The 13,885-nt window shown below is 39.6% G+C and overlaps 1 protein-coding gene across 1 annotated transcript in view; it reads right to left on the bottom strand.

Annotated features, from left to right (window-relative positions):
* Positions 1-13,885, bottom strand: part of LOC142250231 (transmembrane protein 132D-like) — a 1,501,062-nt gene that overhangs the window by 700,250 nt on the left and 786,927 nt on the right. Inside the window, exon 3 of the mRNA XM_075322366.1 lies at positions 1,762-1,905. Coding sequence (XP_075178481.1) covers positions 1,762-1,905 — 144 coding nt within the window. The remainder of the gene's footprint in view (positions 1-1,761; positions 1,906-13,885) is intronic.

Genomic DNA, 13,885 nt, shown 5'->3' with positions numbered 1-13,885 from the left:
TAATGCACATGACATAATATGTGTAATGCAAAGTACCAGAAAGGAGGGGGAGCACCAAGGAACAGCTCCATTGTCACACTGAATTGCAGTGTGGGGATGAAAAAAAACACTATGGATGTAGTATTTATAGTTTACGATGGCAAGGCCACTAGAATATTTTTTTATCTCCCTGGAATAACAATTTAATAATACTCTGCTATGATAGCTCATTAAAGTGAATTTCCACTTTTAAAAAAAATGATCTGTAAATAATTGCATTCATGTAATATAACAAATCATATATTAGTCACCCACCCCAGGTCTAGCATTGGCTCTCTGCCTTTGTTCATGGCTCTGTGAGTTGGCTGCAGTGGTGAGTTCACATTGACAGGACACATCACTACTGAAGCCAATCACTGAGCTCAATTGCTCTGCTAATGGCATGTCATCATGAGTCATCATAATATTAATTATAATAATATATTTTATTTATTTATATAGTGTCAACATATTCCACAGCACTTTATGAAACATACTCTGGCGGAATGTTTGTAGACACATGCATTAATACAAGGAATTGGTAACAATATAATCATACATGCCTGGAAAGAATAACAGTGTTTACTACTTAAAATGCAAATACTTTGCAATAGTGTGGAAAAACAATAAATGTCAGAATGTTTAGGTCTCCTTTATATCCAATATTTTGTCCATATTTTAAAAGAAATATAAACTAGGGATTTGGATTTTTGACATTCTAGATAGGAGCTTTTGTATTTCTGCAGAGAATTGTGATAAAATCACTAAAGGCCACGTTACACAATGCGACATCGCTAGCGATGTCGCTAATGATCGCACCCGCCCCCGTCGTTTGTGCGTCACAGGCAAATCACTTCCCATGGCGAACAATATCGCTAGGACGCGTCAAACGGACTTACCTTCCTAGCAACGTCACTGTGGGCGGCAAACAACCTCTTTTTTAAGGGGGCGGTTCATGCGACATGACAGCAATGTCAATCAGCGGGCCACCAATAGAAGTGGAGGGGCAGAGAGCTGCCGCATTCATGTCACTCCCACCTTGTTGCCGGAGGATGCAGGAACGCTGTTGTTCGTCGTTCCCGGGGCGTCACACATAGTGATGTGTGCTGCCTCAGGAACGACGAACAACCTGCGTCCAGCACGAGCAACGATAATTGGAAAATGAGCAACGTGTCAACGATCAACGATTTGGTGAGTATTGCTGATCATTAGCGGTCGCTCGTTGGTGTCACACGCAACGTCATCGCTCTCGAGGCCGGATGTGCGTCATGAATTCTGTGACCCCAATGATATCTCGTTAGCGATGTTGTTGCGTGTAAAGTAGCCTTAACAACAAAACACATAAATAAGACACAAAAAACCCTGTAGACATTCTCATTGTTTACTACATATTCCTAATAAATAACTCCACAGAAAAGGTATCACATACTATAGTATTAAAAAAAACATAAAACACTTCACTGCTGATAACAGGAATGCATTATGTACAGGGAGCTGAATGGAGGTTATTCATGGCAAATAACAAATAGGGATATATGTCTCCTAGCAGCAAAGTAGGCTCTAATTGTAATTTTCTACTGCAGAAAACAACATGAAATACCTGACATACATGAAAGCCATGGTGAGGCCATCACATTTCAAGAATAGTCAATACCATAAATGTCATTTTGTTTGATTTAAATTACTCGTGTAATTCAGTGGTAAAAGTTAACTAATACTTTGCGCATTTTAGAAATGTGTTACCTTGTTTCTGCCGTAGAATATTTCCTTTGACAGTCAATGATAACCGGTGACAATTTTCCTGGAAAATCCATGTTCTCCTTCACGTCCCATAAGAGTGAAATTCCCCTGATGCTGAATAAATTAACACCTTCAGTGACTTTAGCTCTGTAACACAGAAATACACAAGTAGTGTCAGATTAGAAAGATTCCTTATCAAACAGTCGTAAACGCAAAATAATACCCTAATAAACATAGCAATCTCTGCACAGTTTTGTATTTTTAGTTTTGTACATTTCAGATTCTCTTGAAATCATGAAGAACTAGGCACCTGGTAATGACATATAGGTGGTTGTTTGCAATCCAATATATAACATTTTGATCAATAACTTAGATCTTCATATATACAGTTAGGTCCAGAAATATTTGGACAGTGACACAAGTTTTGTTATTTTAGCTGTTTACAAAAACATGTTCAGAAATACAATTATATATATAATATGGGCTGAAAGTGCACACTCCCAGCTGCAATATGAGCGTTTTCACATCCAAATCGGAGAAAGGGTTTAGGAATCATAGCTCTGTAATGCATAGCCTCCTCTTTTTCAAGGGACCAAAAGTAATTGGACAAGGGACTCTAAGGGCTGCAATTAACTCTGAAGGCGTCTCCCTCGTTAACCTGTAATCAATGAAGTAGTTAAAAGGTCTGGGGTTGATTACAGGTGTATGGTTTTGCATTTGGAAGCTGTTGCTGTGACCAGACAACATGCGGTCTAAGGAACTCTCAATTGAGGTGAAGCAGAACATCCTGAGGCTGAAAAAAAAGAAAAAATCCATCACAGAGATAGCAGACATGCTTGGAGTAGCAAAATCAACAGTCGGGTACATTCTGAGAAAAAAGGCATTGACTGGTGAGCTTGGGAACTCAAAAACGCCTGGGCGTCCACGGATGACAACAGAGGTGGATGATCGCCGCATACTTTCTTTGGTGAAGAAGAACCCGTTCACAACATCAACTAAAGTCCAGAAGACTCTCAGTGAAGTAGGTGTATCTGTCTCTAAGTCAACAGTAAAGAGAAGACTCCATGAAAGTAAATACAAAGGGTTCACATCTAGATGCAAACCATTCATCAATTCCAAAAATAGACAGGCCAGAGTTAAATTTGCTGAAAAACACCTCATGAAGCCAGCTCAGTTCTGGAAAAGTATTCTATGGACAGATGAGACCAAGATCAACCTGTACCAGAATGATGGGAAGAAAAAAGTTTGGAGAAGAAAGGGAACGGCACATGATCCAAGGCACACCACATCCTCTGTAAAACATGGTGGAGGCAACGTGATGGCATGGGCATGCATGGCTTTCAATGGCACTGGGTCACTTGTGTTTATTGATGACATAACAGCAGACAAGAGTAGCCGGATGAATTCTGAAGTGTACCGGGATATACTTTCAGCCCAGATTCAGCCAAATGCAGCAAAGTTGATCGGACGGCGCTTCATAGTACAGATGGACAATGACCCCAAGCATACAGCCAAAGCTACCCAGGAGTTCATGAGTGCAAAAAAGTGGAACATTCTGCAATGGCCAAGTCAATCACCAGATCTTAACCCAATTGAGCATGCATTTCACTTGCTCAAATCCAGACTTAAGACGGAAAGACCCACAAACAAGCAAGACCTGAAGGCTGCCACTGTAAAGGCCTGGAAAAGCATTAAGAAGGAGGAAACCCAGCGTTTGGTGATGTCTATGGGTTCCAGACTTAAGGCAGTTATTGCCTCCAAAGGATTCGCAACAAAATATTGAAAATAAAAAATTTTTTTTTAGGTTTGGTTTATTTGTCCAATTACTTTTGACCTCCTAAAATGTGGAGTGTTTGTAAAGAAATGTGTACAATTCCTACAATTTCTATCAGATATTTTTGTTCAAACCTTCAAATTAAACGTTACAATCTGCACTTGAATTCTGTTGTAAAGGGTTCATTTCAAATCCAATGTGGTGGCATGCAGAGCCCAACTCGCGAAAATTGTGTCACTGTCCAAATATTTCTGGACCTAACTGTATATACAGACTTTGTGCAGGAAAGATGTGTATAATAGTGATGTGCTAATGGTAAGTGCAATGACTGCGGTGGTGGCTAGTTCTTTAGAGCTACTATAAGAGTGCGCTCACACGAGCAATATGACTCGCACAAGTATCGGATCCCATCACCCAGTACAACCGCACTCTCCTGACAGGATCGGGTCAGCTGCATGTATTTCTATTCAGCTGAGACGCTCCTGTCCGGAAAGTGTGTGGCGATGTCGGGTGATGTGATCCGATACTCATGCGAATCATACGGCTCATGGGAGTGCACCCTAAGAGGTAGGACCCTACTAGGGCACCACTGAGTGAGAGTGTCATGATCCACTCAGAACTATCTTCAAATCATAAGAAAGATTTAAATTGAAGGACACAGCTACATGGGGTACAAAGGTAGTAATTGCATTTTGGACTTAGTGTCCGAAGGATCTGTTAAAGATTTTGCACTGGAGCCCTGCTACATCAGGTTGTAGAGTTCTGGATTATGAAGCATCAGATTAAGACCCCCCTCAGGCATCTGTTTTCGTCTTAAGGTGGCTTTACACACTGCAACATCGCAAACGACATCGCTGTAACGTCACCGGTTTTGTGACATAATAGCGACCTCCCCAGCGACATTGCAGTGTGTGAAACCTATCAGCGACCTGGCCCCTGCTGTGAAGTTGTTACAAATCGTTCAGGACCATTCCTAGGTCCTTTGTTTCCCGCTGTGCAGCATGCATCGCTAGAAAGTTTCAGTGTGTAAAGGGGACTTTACAGCGACTTCCCTTTCAAAAAGCTGCTTTACAACGTCCCGAACAACCAGCTAGGTCGTTCTGCAGGTCCGGATCGCTGTTGCGTCGTTGGCCAGGTCTGCCTGTTTGACAGCTCACCAGCGACTCAACAGAGACTTGGTGAGGTCGCTATAACGTCACAAAACCGGTGACGTTACAGCGATGTCCTTTGCGATGTTGCAGTGTGTAAACCCAGCTTTACATGTACTAATTATATTCTTTTTGTCTGCACTTTTCTTTACAATCCTTGTTTATTTTTTATTCAACTTGGGAATAAAACTTGCCAATTCAAATGACAGGACTTGTAAAAAAAAACGGAGAGCACTCAAATGCCATTTGTGTGTCATCCGAGTGCTATCTCTTTTTACCTTCCAATGTGAAGCTTGAAGCATCATTTTTCTTTTCTTTTGAGAAAGAAAAAACAGTTCTCACACTAATATTTACAATGGACACACAAGCCAAAAATTAATGAAAAACATATCCAGCACACTGACAAAAAGGACCGGAAGTGGAAGAAGAATTTTCATTTATATCAGGGCACAGCTAAATATACAGCTCTGGGAAAAATTAAGAGACCACTGCAACATTTTCAGTTTTTCAGATTTTTCTCTTTATAGGTATATTTTTGAGTAAAATATAAATTGTTCTTTTATTCTATAAACTACTGACAACATGTCTCTGAATTTCCAAGTAATACATTTTTCTATTTATTTTCTGAAAATGAGAAATGGTCAAAATAACAAAAAAATGCATTGTTTTCAGACCTCAAATAATGCCAGGAAAACAAGTTCATAATCATTTAGAAACAACAATACTAATGTTTTAACTCAGGAAGAGTTCAGAAATCAATATTTTGTGGAATAACCATGATTTTTAATCACAGCTTTCATGCGTCTTGGCATTCTTTCCACCAGTCTTTCACACTGCTTTTGGGTTACCTTATGCCACTCCTAGTGCAATAATTTAAGCAATTCTTCTTTGCTTGATGGATTGTGACTACGCATCTTCCTCTTGATTACATTCCAGAGTTTTTCAATGGGGTTTATGTCTGGAGATTGGGCTGACCATGCCAGGGTTTTGATGTGGTGGTCCTTCATCCACACACTGATTGATCTAGGTGTGTGGCATGTTGCATATTCTTGCTGGAAAAACAGTTCTCAGAGTTAGGGAACATTGCCTGGACAGAAGGAAGCAACTGTTTTCCAGGATAACCTTGAATGTGGCTTGATTCATATGTCCTTTGCAAAGTTGAATCTGCCCAATTCCAGCCTTGCTGAAGCATTCCGAGATCATCACCAATCCTCCACCAAATTTTTACAGTGGGTGCAAGACTCGGTAGCTTGTACGCGACTCCAGGTCTCCATCTAACTATTAGATGACCAGGTGTTGGACAAGGCTGAAAAGGACAATGCACCATACCAAACAGCTAGGTCAATCAATGTGTGGATGAAGGACCACCACATCAAAACCTTGTCATGGCCAGCTCAATCTCCGGACCTGAACCCCATTGAAAACCTCATTTTGTTTTGTTATTTTAACCATTTCTCATTTTCAGAAAATAAATAGAAAATGTATTGCTTGAAAATTCGGAGACAGGTTGTCAGTAGTTTATAGAATAAAAGAACAATTTACATTTTACACAAAAATATACCTATAAAGAGAAAAATCAGAAAAACTGAAACTTTTACAGTGGTCTTTTAATTTTTGTCAGAGCTGTATATCTATCTCTTTTCCAATGAAGTGGGAAAAAGGCTAGCCAGATCAGCCTGGGTAATGCTCCAGGTATTATGCCGATGAGAAACTTTGGGTCATGTCCTTCATCATTACATTGTCATGCATTATCTACCAAAACATTGTAATACTAAGCACACCTAATGGATGTGGGCATTACAATGTGGAAAAGTGTGTAATGTTAAATTCCTCAGAAATATTGTGAGGAATATAACAAAGATTTCAAAGTGTTGTCCTAGCTTCAAAATTTCGCCAATGTCATTCTGATCCGTCATCTTACACTTAGCACCTGAACGTCAGGACGAGGGCAAGAAGGACCACTATACACAAAAATAGATGCTGCATCTGACATCCCTACATCAGTAGCTGACACCATATATAGCAGCCAAACTGCTTATAATGTACATGGTCTATTGAGAAAACATGATGTACAGCATCTGTGCAGGCTCTGGTTGACCAAAGCTGCTTTAGCATCAAATGACTAGCCTTTACAATCCTCTCACAGTTAAATAATTACTAGGAGAACCATAACATACACAAAACCTCCCAAATTTTTAAATACAAATTTATTACAAAAGTGACAAAAATACAAAACAATTTCACAATTATATGGAAATTTACATAGTAGTAAACATACCAGACAACACAATAGAAAAATGTGTGTCCCCCTTCTTAATAATTAAGGATATTATATTTCCCTCTCACAAAGATCCAATCATTCAGGGTTTATATAACATCACCAGTCATTAGTTATAGGTGCTTGTAGGAAGCTGATACGGGGGACCTCTAAGATTCACAATATAGGTCAAGCAATGGAGATTAACCCCTAGTCTGTCCGATAGTAAAGAGTCCTAAGGTCATGGTCCCTAAGGGCATCATAATACTTTATCCCTAATATTACTATGGGGTATAATCCGCAGATGTTTATTTGCACCATACGAAATAGAGGCTGCTTTATTGACAACCTACAAACCCCAATCGGCCCAACGCGTTTCTCCCTCCGCTGGAAGGTTCTTCAGGGGTCGTTTACAAACAAAATAAATCAATATAATATGGTGTAGAGATGTTAGTACATATAGTATCCTCTAGCTATGTATTATGTCCAAGAGTGGCAAACAAGGTATAATTCCATCAATTGCATGTAAGGTGACAGATGCACAATCTTCCAGTTATCCTTATATTGTTTTCCACCTCACAGAGTCAGGCTGCTAGTCCAGGTACACCACGATGTCAACTCAGATGCACCTATTTCTGACATGTCCACCTATGACCTGATGCTCCTCAACACAACTTTAGCAATGCAGAAAACTTAGCTAAGGTCCCATTAAGCTGACATTCACTAGTTACTTGAGCTTTCCCTAGATTCCTAAAGCCGCCCTATATAAGCAGCTTGCTGTTATGTACTGGACCCCTTGTGATAGCTGAAGTGTTGCCAGTAAATGGTGTCCACTGCCTCTGTACACTCACATGGAATCACCTTCTGCTGCAGATCTAACAGTTATTTTAATGTGGAGTGCTATAACCTGCGCACACATGTGATTGGCAGCTTTTTGACTATATACAGTATACACAGAAACTTGACAATCACTGATGGGGTGGGATTATACAGAGCTCATCAATATGCTGGACTATCTGGCAGCAGGCCAAGAAGTCCTCTAATGATAATCTAGTGCTAATTAAACAGCGATTTTATCAAAACTACACTAATCAGCCAGACAAGTGATACATTGTTAGAATCAGGGTCTCTATTCCTACATAATGCTGCTCTCAGATTACGGGACAAAAACCTGGTTACAGATCCCCTTTAAAAAAGAACACCAAGGGGAACCATAACAAGTATATAACAGTAATATCAGGAGACTTTTTATACATGATTTCAGGAACAAAATTATGTTTTATGTCATCTAATAAAAGCAACAAATAATAAAAAAATATATTTTATATCACTTTTTAGATGTTTATGTTTTAGATACACAAATACAGTATGCATTTTATAGGTTGAATAAGTTCATCACACAGTATGTAGAGCTGGCAGTGTAGTATAGGCTTTTTTAAGACAAGTGCTCAAACCTCAGTCACAGACCTAACACTTTGCATTACTTATGAAGCACCGTGACCGTCAATGGTTTGTTGTCATGTTTTCACTTCCAGCAGGACAACATTAACCACTACTTCATATAATGTTGTTGGTTTTTTTTTCATTCTTTGAGTTTTTCGCATCTTACACACTGAAAGATCTTTAAAGTAGGTCAAAGGTGTAATAGGGGAATAACTCAAACTCGGAATGTGTTCCTTGTCTACTTTAGTCTCAGTCTGGCCCTACCGGTACAGTACTCAAAGATTATGTTGTTTTTCAGGTTGGAAAAGAAAGAACATTCTAAGTTGTGAGAACAAAAAATAAATTTCACGTAAGAAGAAAGAAATAATTTGAAGTGCTCCCATAAGAATTGAATGCTGTTCATATGTTGGCAGTCTCAGAAAACAGAACAGCTTCCAATGTATCAATTTATTATTTCCCACAAAGCAGTACGCTAGTATTGTATAGGTGGTAAGTGGGATATTGTTTCACATATGACATTCAGAAAGCAGAACACTTTAGAGGCTTTACCACACTTATGCAAAACTGTACTTCACAGGGACAAAAAATACTTTTTAGTCTGAATTACACCAGCAGAAATTCAGGAATGAGCATTTCTAGGAATAACAATGAAGGGAGTATGAATTTTAAAATCAAGGAATATATAACATGGAGCACAAAAGGAGTTATGTATTGTATTATGTGTCCATGCCAACACAAATGCGTGGGGAGGTCTAAACTAAATGGTTGACGAACTCCACACTGTGACATTTATCTCAGGAATCTGTGTAGAAATATGACATAAGCTTTTGAATAGATTTCTTTGTTATTCTTGCAGATTGTGGCTGAAGAATGACTGTGATAGATATTTGAAGGGGTTATCTGCCTTAATAATTGTACTGCTTGGTTTCCTGTACACAACAATAACAAAGACAACTGTAAGTACCCAGTTCCACTCCAGCACTGACTCTCTGCCACTGCCCCTGATCTACATTGATGTGTCCGACACTTTTAAAGGGATATCCATTTTATTTTCTTTATTATATTATTTCTTTAATCTCTTGATTTCCTCTACATAAAAATAAACATTTCTGCATTGGTTTTCCAAATGACATGCTGACATTAATAACCGAGATAGGATAGGACCATGCTGACATGGTGCACCTTGTTACAATATTAAATCTACAAAGGGGACGGTATTGGAAGAAGGATATTTACTATGTGGTTGTCCCTTTGATGTATATATTGTGAAGTGCATGTTGTCTTATATATGTTGCTCTTAGGACACTATTTGATCTCTATTTGTCTTCTATGTTCCTTCCATTTTTGCTGTTCTTCCTCTCCTGCAATATAATATCCTTGTTTATCAACTTTATACAAATTTGTTGATTGGTTATAGGATGAGGAAAGGTATTTAATAGGGATAGCCTTCATGGAGCAGGGGTGCCCATTGAAGGTGCTCCTCCGCTGGCTGGGCAGGATTAGAATAATAGAGGTTAATTCAGGGTTAGTCCCATATAGCATTATACAAAATAATGGTGTTCTCAGTCTTAGGCCTGCGACACACATCCGTGCCGCCGGCACGTGTTTGTCATTTTTTACACGTACCGATGGCATGGAGACACATTAAGCAATGCTACCCTATTGTAGCAGGCACACACACGTAAAACCACACGGAACGTGTGTCCGTGTGCGTTTGTACGTGTGTGCGTTTTTCAAAGCGCTGACATGTCAGTGTTTTCTCCCGCAGCATGGGTGTCACACGGCCCGCACCCATACCACATGGGTGTAGTGTAGATGCGGTCCCGTGTGACACGCACCGGAGAAAACACACGTGTCAGTGAAAAAAAAACAAAACATTAACTCACCTTCTCCAGCCCTTCTGTCTCTGCCGCTGCTGCCACTTGCTGCCGACCGCCGCTCATTATTCTCATTTAATATTCACTTCACTGCCTGGCAGCAGCAGCAGCGGGGAGACGGGAGGGCTGGAGACCGAGGATCAGCACCACGGACAGCAGCGAGGACAGCAGGAAGGACCAGGTGAGTAAGTAAATTACCGGTTCTACGTGTGCTATCGCAGATAGCACACGTAGAACACACGTGGCCTGAACGTACCAGAGACACGTACTTACCTGCACGCAGCACGCAGGGGAAATACGTGTCTATCGGCACGTGCGTGAATTTCACGTGAGTGTGGCAGAGGCCTTAATGGAATTTTGTATTGTATTTTTTGTATTTTCTATGGGTGAATTTTTAAATTGTAATAATAAAGTGTATCATTTTATAATTGGGGTATATGTTTTTGTATGAAAGTGATAGATAAGGACCCCAGTAAATATATATTTTGTAAGTGGGATGGCTTTTACATTTTTTGAAAAATAGTGCTAAGTATTCAATGTTATTTGCATGTACTACTACTATTTTCTTATTTATATACTATAGACTATATGCTCATTTTGTTTGTTTTTTTCTTGTGTTTTATTTATGAAATGGCCACATTGGGACCTTATTCGAAAGGCCCATTTACACACAACGATATCGCTAACGAGATATCATCGGGGTCACGGTGTTGGTGACACACATCCGGCCTCGTTAGCGATGTCGTTGTGTTTGACACCTTTTTGTGATCAGTAACGATCGCAAAAAGGTGTCACATCGTAGGTTGTGAACACGTTGTTCATTTTTAAAAAATCGTTCCTCGTTTCGAACGCAGGTTGTTTATCGTTCCTGTGGCAGCACACAACGCTATGTGTGACACCGCAGGAACAACATCATACTTGTGGCCGCCGGCAATGAGGAATAAAGGAGATGGGCGGGATTTTATGTCCCGCTTTTCTCCGCCCCTCTGCTTCTATTGGGAGGCCGCTTAGTGACGCCGCTGTGATGCCGAACGAACCTCCCCCTTAAAGGAGAGATTGTTCGGCGGCCACAGCGACGTAGGTGAAGAGGTAATTGTGTGTGATGCTGCCGTAGCAATATTGTTTGCTACGGCAGCAATCACCCTGTGACGCGCCACCGACGTCGCAGCGTGTAAAGTCCGCTTTAAACTGCGATTGTACACCCACTTATGCTTTGGCTCATTTATTTGGTTTTCCCTAATTTTAGTGGCTGATTATCAAGTTGAATTTGTCTTTATTAGTATTTAAAAATGCTAACTTGGCTGTATATACCAAGAAGGACATGGCTAACTCTTCACACTTCTGTCTGCTGCCCATCCTTACGTAACTGGCTAATTTATTGTTTGAATGAAGTATTGCAGCCATAACCTTTTGGCATATTGATTACAAATTCCATATCCTAATTTGGTGATGAGAATTGGTGATATCTGGTCAATTTCCCATTGACCTTTGCTAAAGGATTCCAACATCTCTTTTGGTAAAATAAGAACCTAGTCAAGCTGGATGGGAAAGGCCAGTTTTGGCGTGGATAAATAATCTACACCCCTTCTGCCAGGGACATACTCAAATTTACAGGCATAAGGACATTCCTGGTAAATTTGAAACTGTTGGCATTGTGGAAGCCTACGTCAGAAATTGTCATTTACATGTATACATTACCGAGATAATCATCATGTCACCATAACTTTGATATACATTTTCAAAAATTAGTAAACGCCATTTACATTTTTGGTTAGATTAATATGTAACCTGACAAACAAATAGGGACCAATAATCTGTTTGTGTTGTTGTGTGTTGCCACTTAGAGGTTATACAGAGCTGAATAAACGTACCACGCGGGAAGCATTACAGGCTCAGCGTTTTAATTCAAAATAGCTGTTTTAAAAACAAATTTAATCTGTTAATGTTCTTTCTAATTTTTCTTCCATTTCCTGTCACTATTTATAATGCAGCAAAACATCTATTATATTATATCAAAGAATATTAATCCAAAGACAATTAATTCAGCAACTTTTATGCTCAGTGAAATAAGATTGAATGTATTTTCTAGCAATTAGGTTTTATCTAATAACAATTAAAATCATTAAATAAAATGTTTACACACTCACTTTCCAAACTGTAAAATGTGATAATATTCTATTTCTATAAATTTTAATTTAATGATAATTAGACTGGGAGAACTATTATTTTTATCACTAATAATCATTGACTAAACTAGTTTTTAACAGATTTGGTAATAAAATGCACAACAAAACATTTCTTAACATGAAATTCTTATGTTTTAATGCCAACATAACTTGGAGTGTTTTAATGCAATGTAGTAGGTGTATAGTCTAAGGTCTCCAACAAATTAACATGTTATAGCTCTGTACAACATTACAAAGCACCCATACATATCCAGCTTTACTTACTTCACTTCCCATAGGAATAATATACAAATATTTACATTCCTCAAAGTAGGAATATATCTAATCAACTGCATAGAGTGACAAGAAAAAGGTAGGTGGCTTGTAATCTGGCTCACTTGCAAGTGTTAAACAATCACTTCCACAACTGATGTACTTTATAATATCATTTTGTTTAAATTCTATCCTTTTTGACGGTTATTTTTTAGTTTATATGTGTTAAGAGTATGTTTATAGATGGTATATTTGTGCAGAAGTTGTTAATTGATTTTCAGTAAAAAAAAAATACCAAAAAATCTTAGCATGTAAGCTATGGTCAACAAGTTTAGTTGTTAATACTACACAGAGGTTTAAGAAAGAAATGTTCCTCAGGCCTGAAACACACATCCGTTAAACACGTGCATGTTTGTCCCATTTCCGTATGTACCGGAGACACGGACAAACATGCAACAATTTTAATCTATCATTGAGGTCACATGTGCGTGATTCCATAAGGTCCGTGTGTCCGTGTCCATGATCCGTATTTGTTTCCGCTTTGCACGGAAGCATGTCCGTTTTCAGCACGGAACACGCACACACGGACCCCATGAAAGTCAATGGGTATGTGTGCACAATAACGTGACACGGATGCATCTCTGTATGCTCCGTGTACGTTTTGTGCTTTTTTGTAGCGATGTCGGCTATTCTTTCTTTTTCTGTCTATGTCGGTCAATCTCCCTCAGTCCGTCGGTCGGTCTCTCTGTCTTTCTGTCCCTCTCTCACAGTCTGTCAGTCAGTCTCCCCCCTCTCTCATACTCACCGTTCCCCCCGATCACCGGCGCGGCGCTGCACAGCTGTTCAATAAACTCCGGCGGCTTTTACTATTTTGAAAAAGCCGGCCGCTCATTATTCAATCTCGTATTCCCTGCTTTCCCCGCCCACCGGCGCCTATGATTGGTTGCAGTGAGACACGCCCCCACGCTGAGTGACATCTGTCTCACTGCAACCAATCACAGCCGCCGGTGGGCGGGTCTATACTGTGCAGTAAAAAAAAAAAAAAATAATTAAAAAATAACGACGTGCGGTTCCCCCCATTTTGATACAAGCCAGGGTAAAGTCACACGGCTGAAGGCTGGTATTCTCAGGATGGGGAGCTCCACGTTATGGAGAGACCCCAGCCTAACAATATCAGCCAGAAGCTGCCC

The sequence above is a fragment of the Anomaloglossus baeobatrachus genome, chromosome 1 (genome assembly GCF_048569485.1).
Source record: "Anomaloglossus baeobatrachus isolate aAnoBae1 chromosome 1, aAnoBae1.hap1, whole genome shotgun sequence".
NCBI classification, from domain to species: domain Eukaryota; kingdom Metazoa; phylum Chordata; class Amphibia; order Anura; family Aromobatidae; genus Anomaloglossus; species Anomaloglossus baeobatrachus.
Note: the sequence above shows the minus strand (reverse complement) of the source record. Positions and strands in the feature narration are given on the sequence as shown.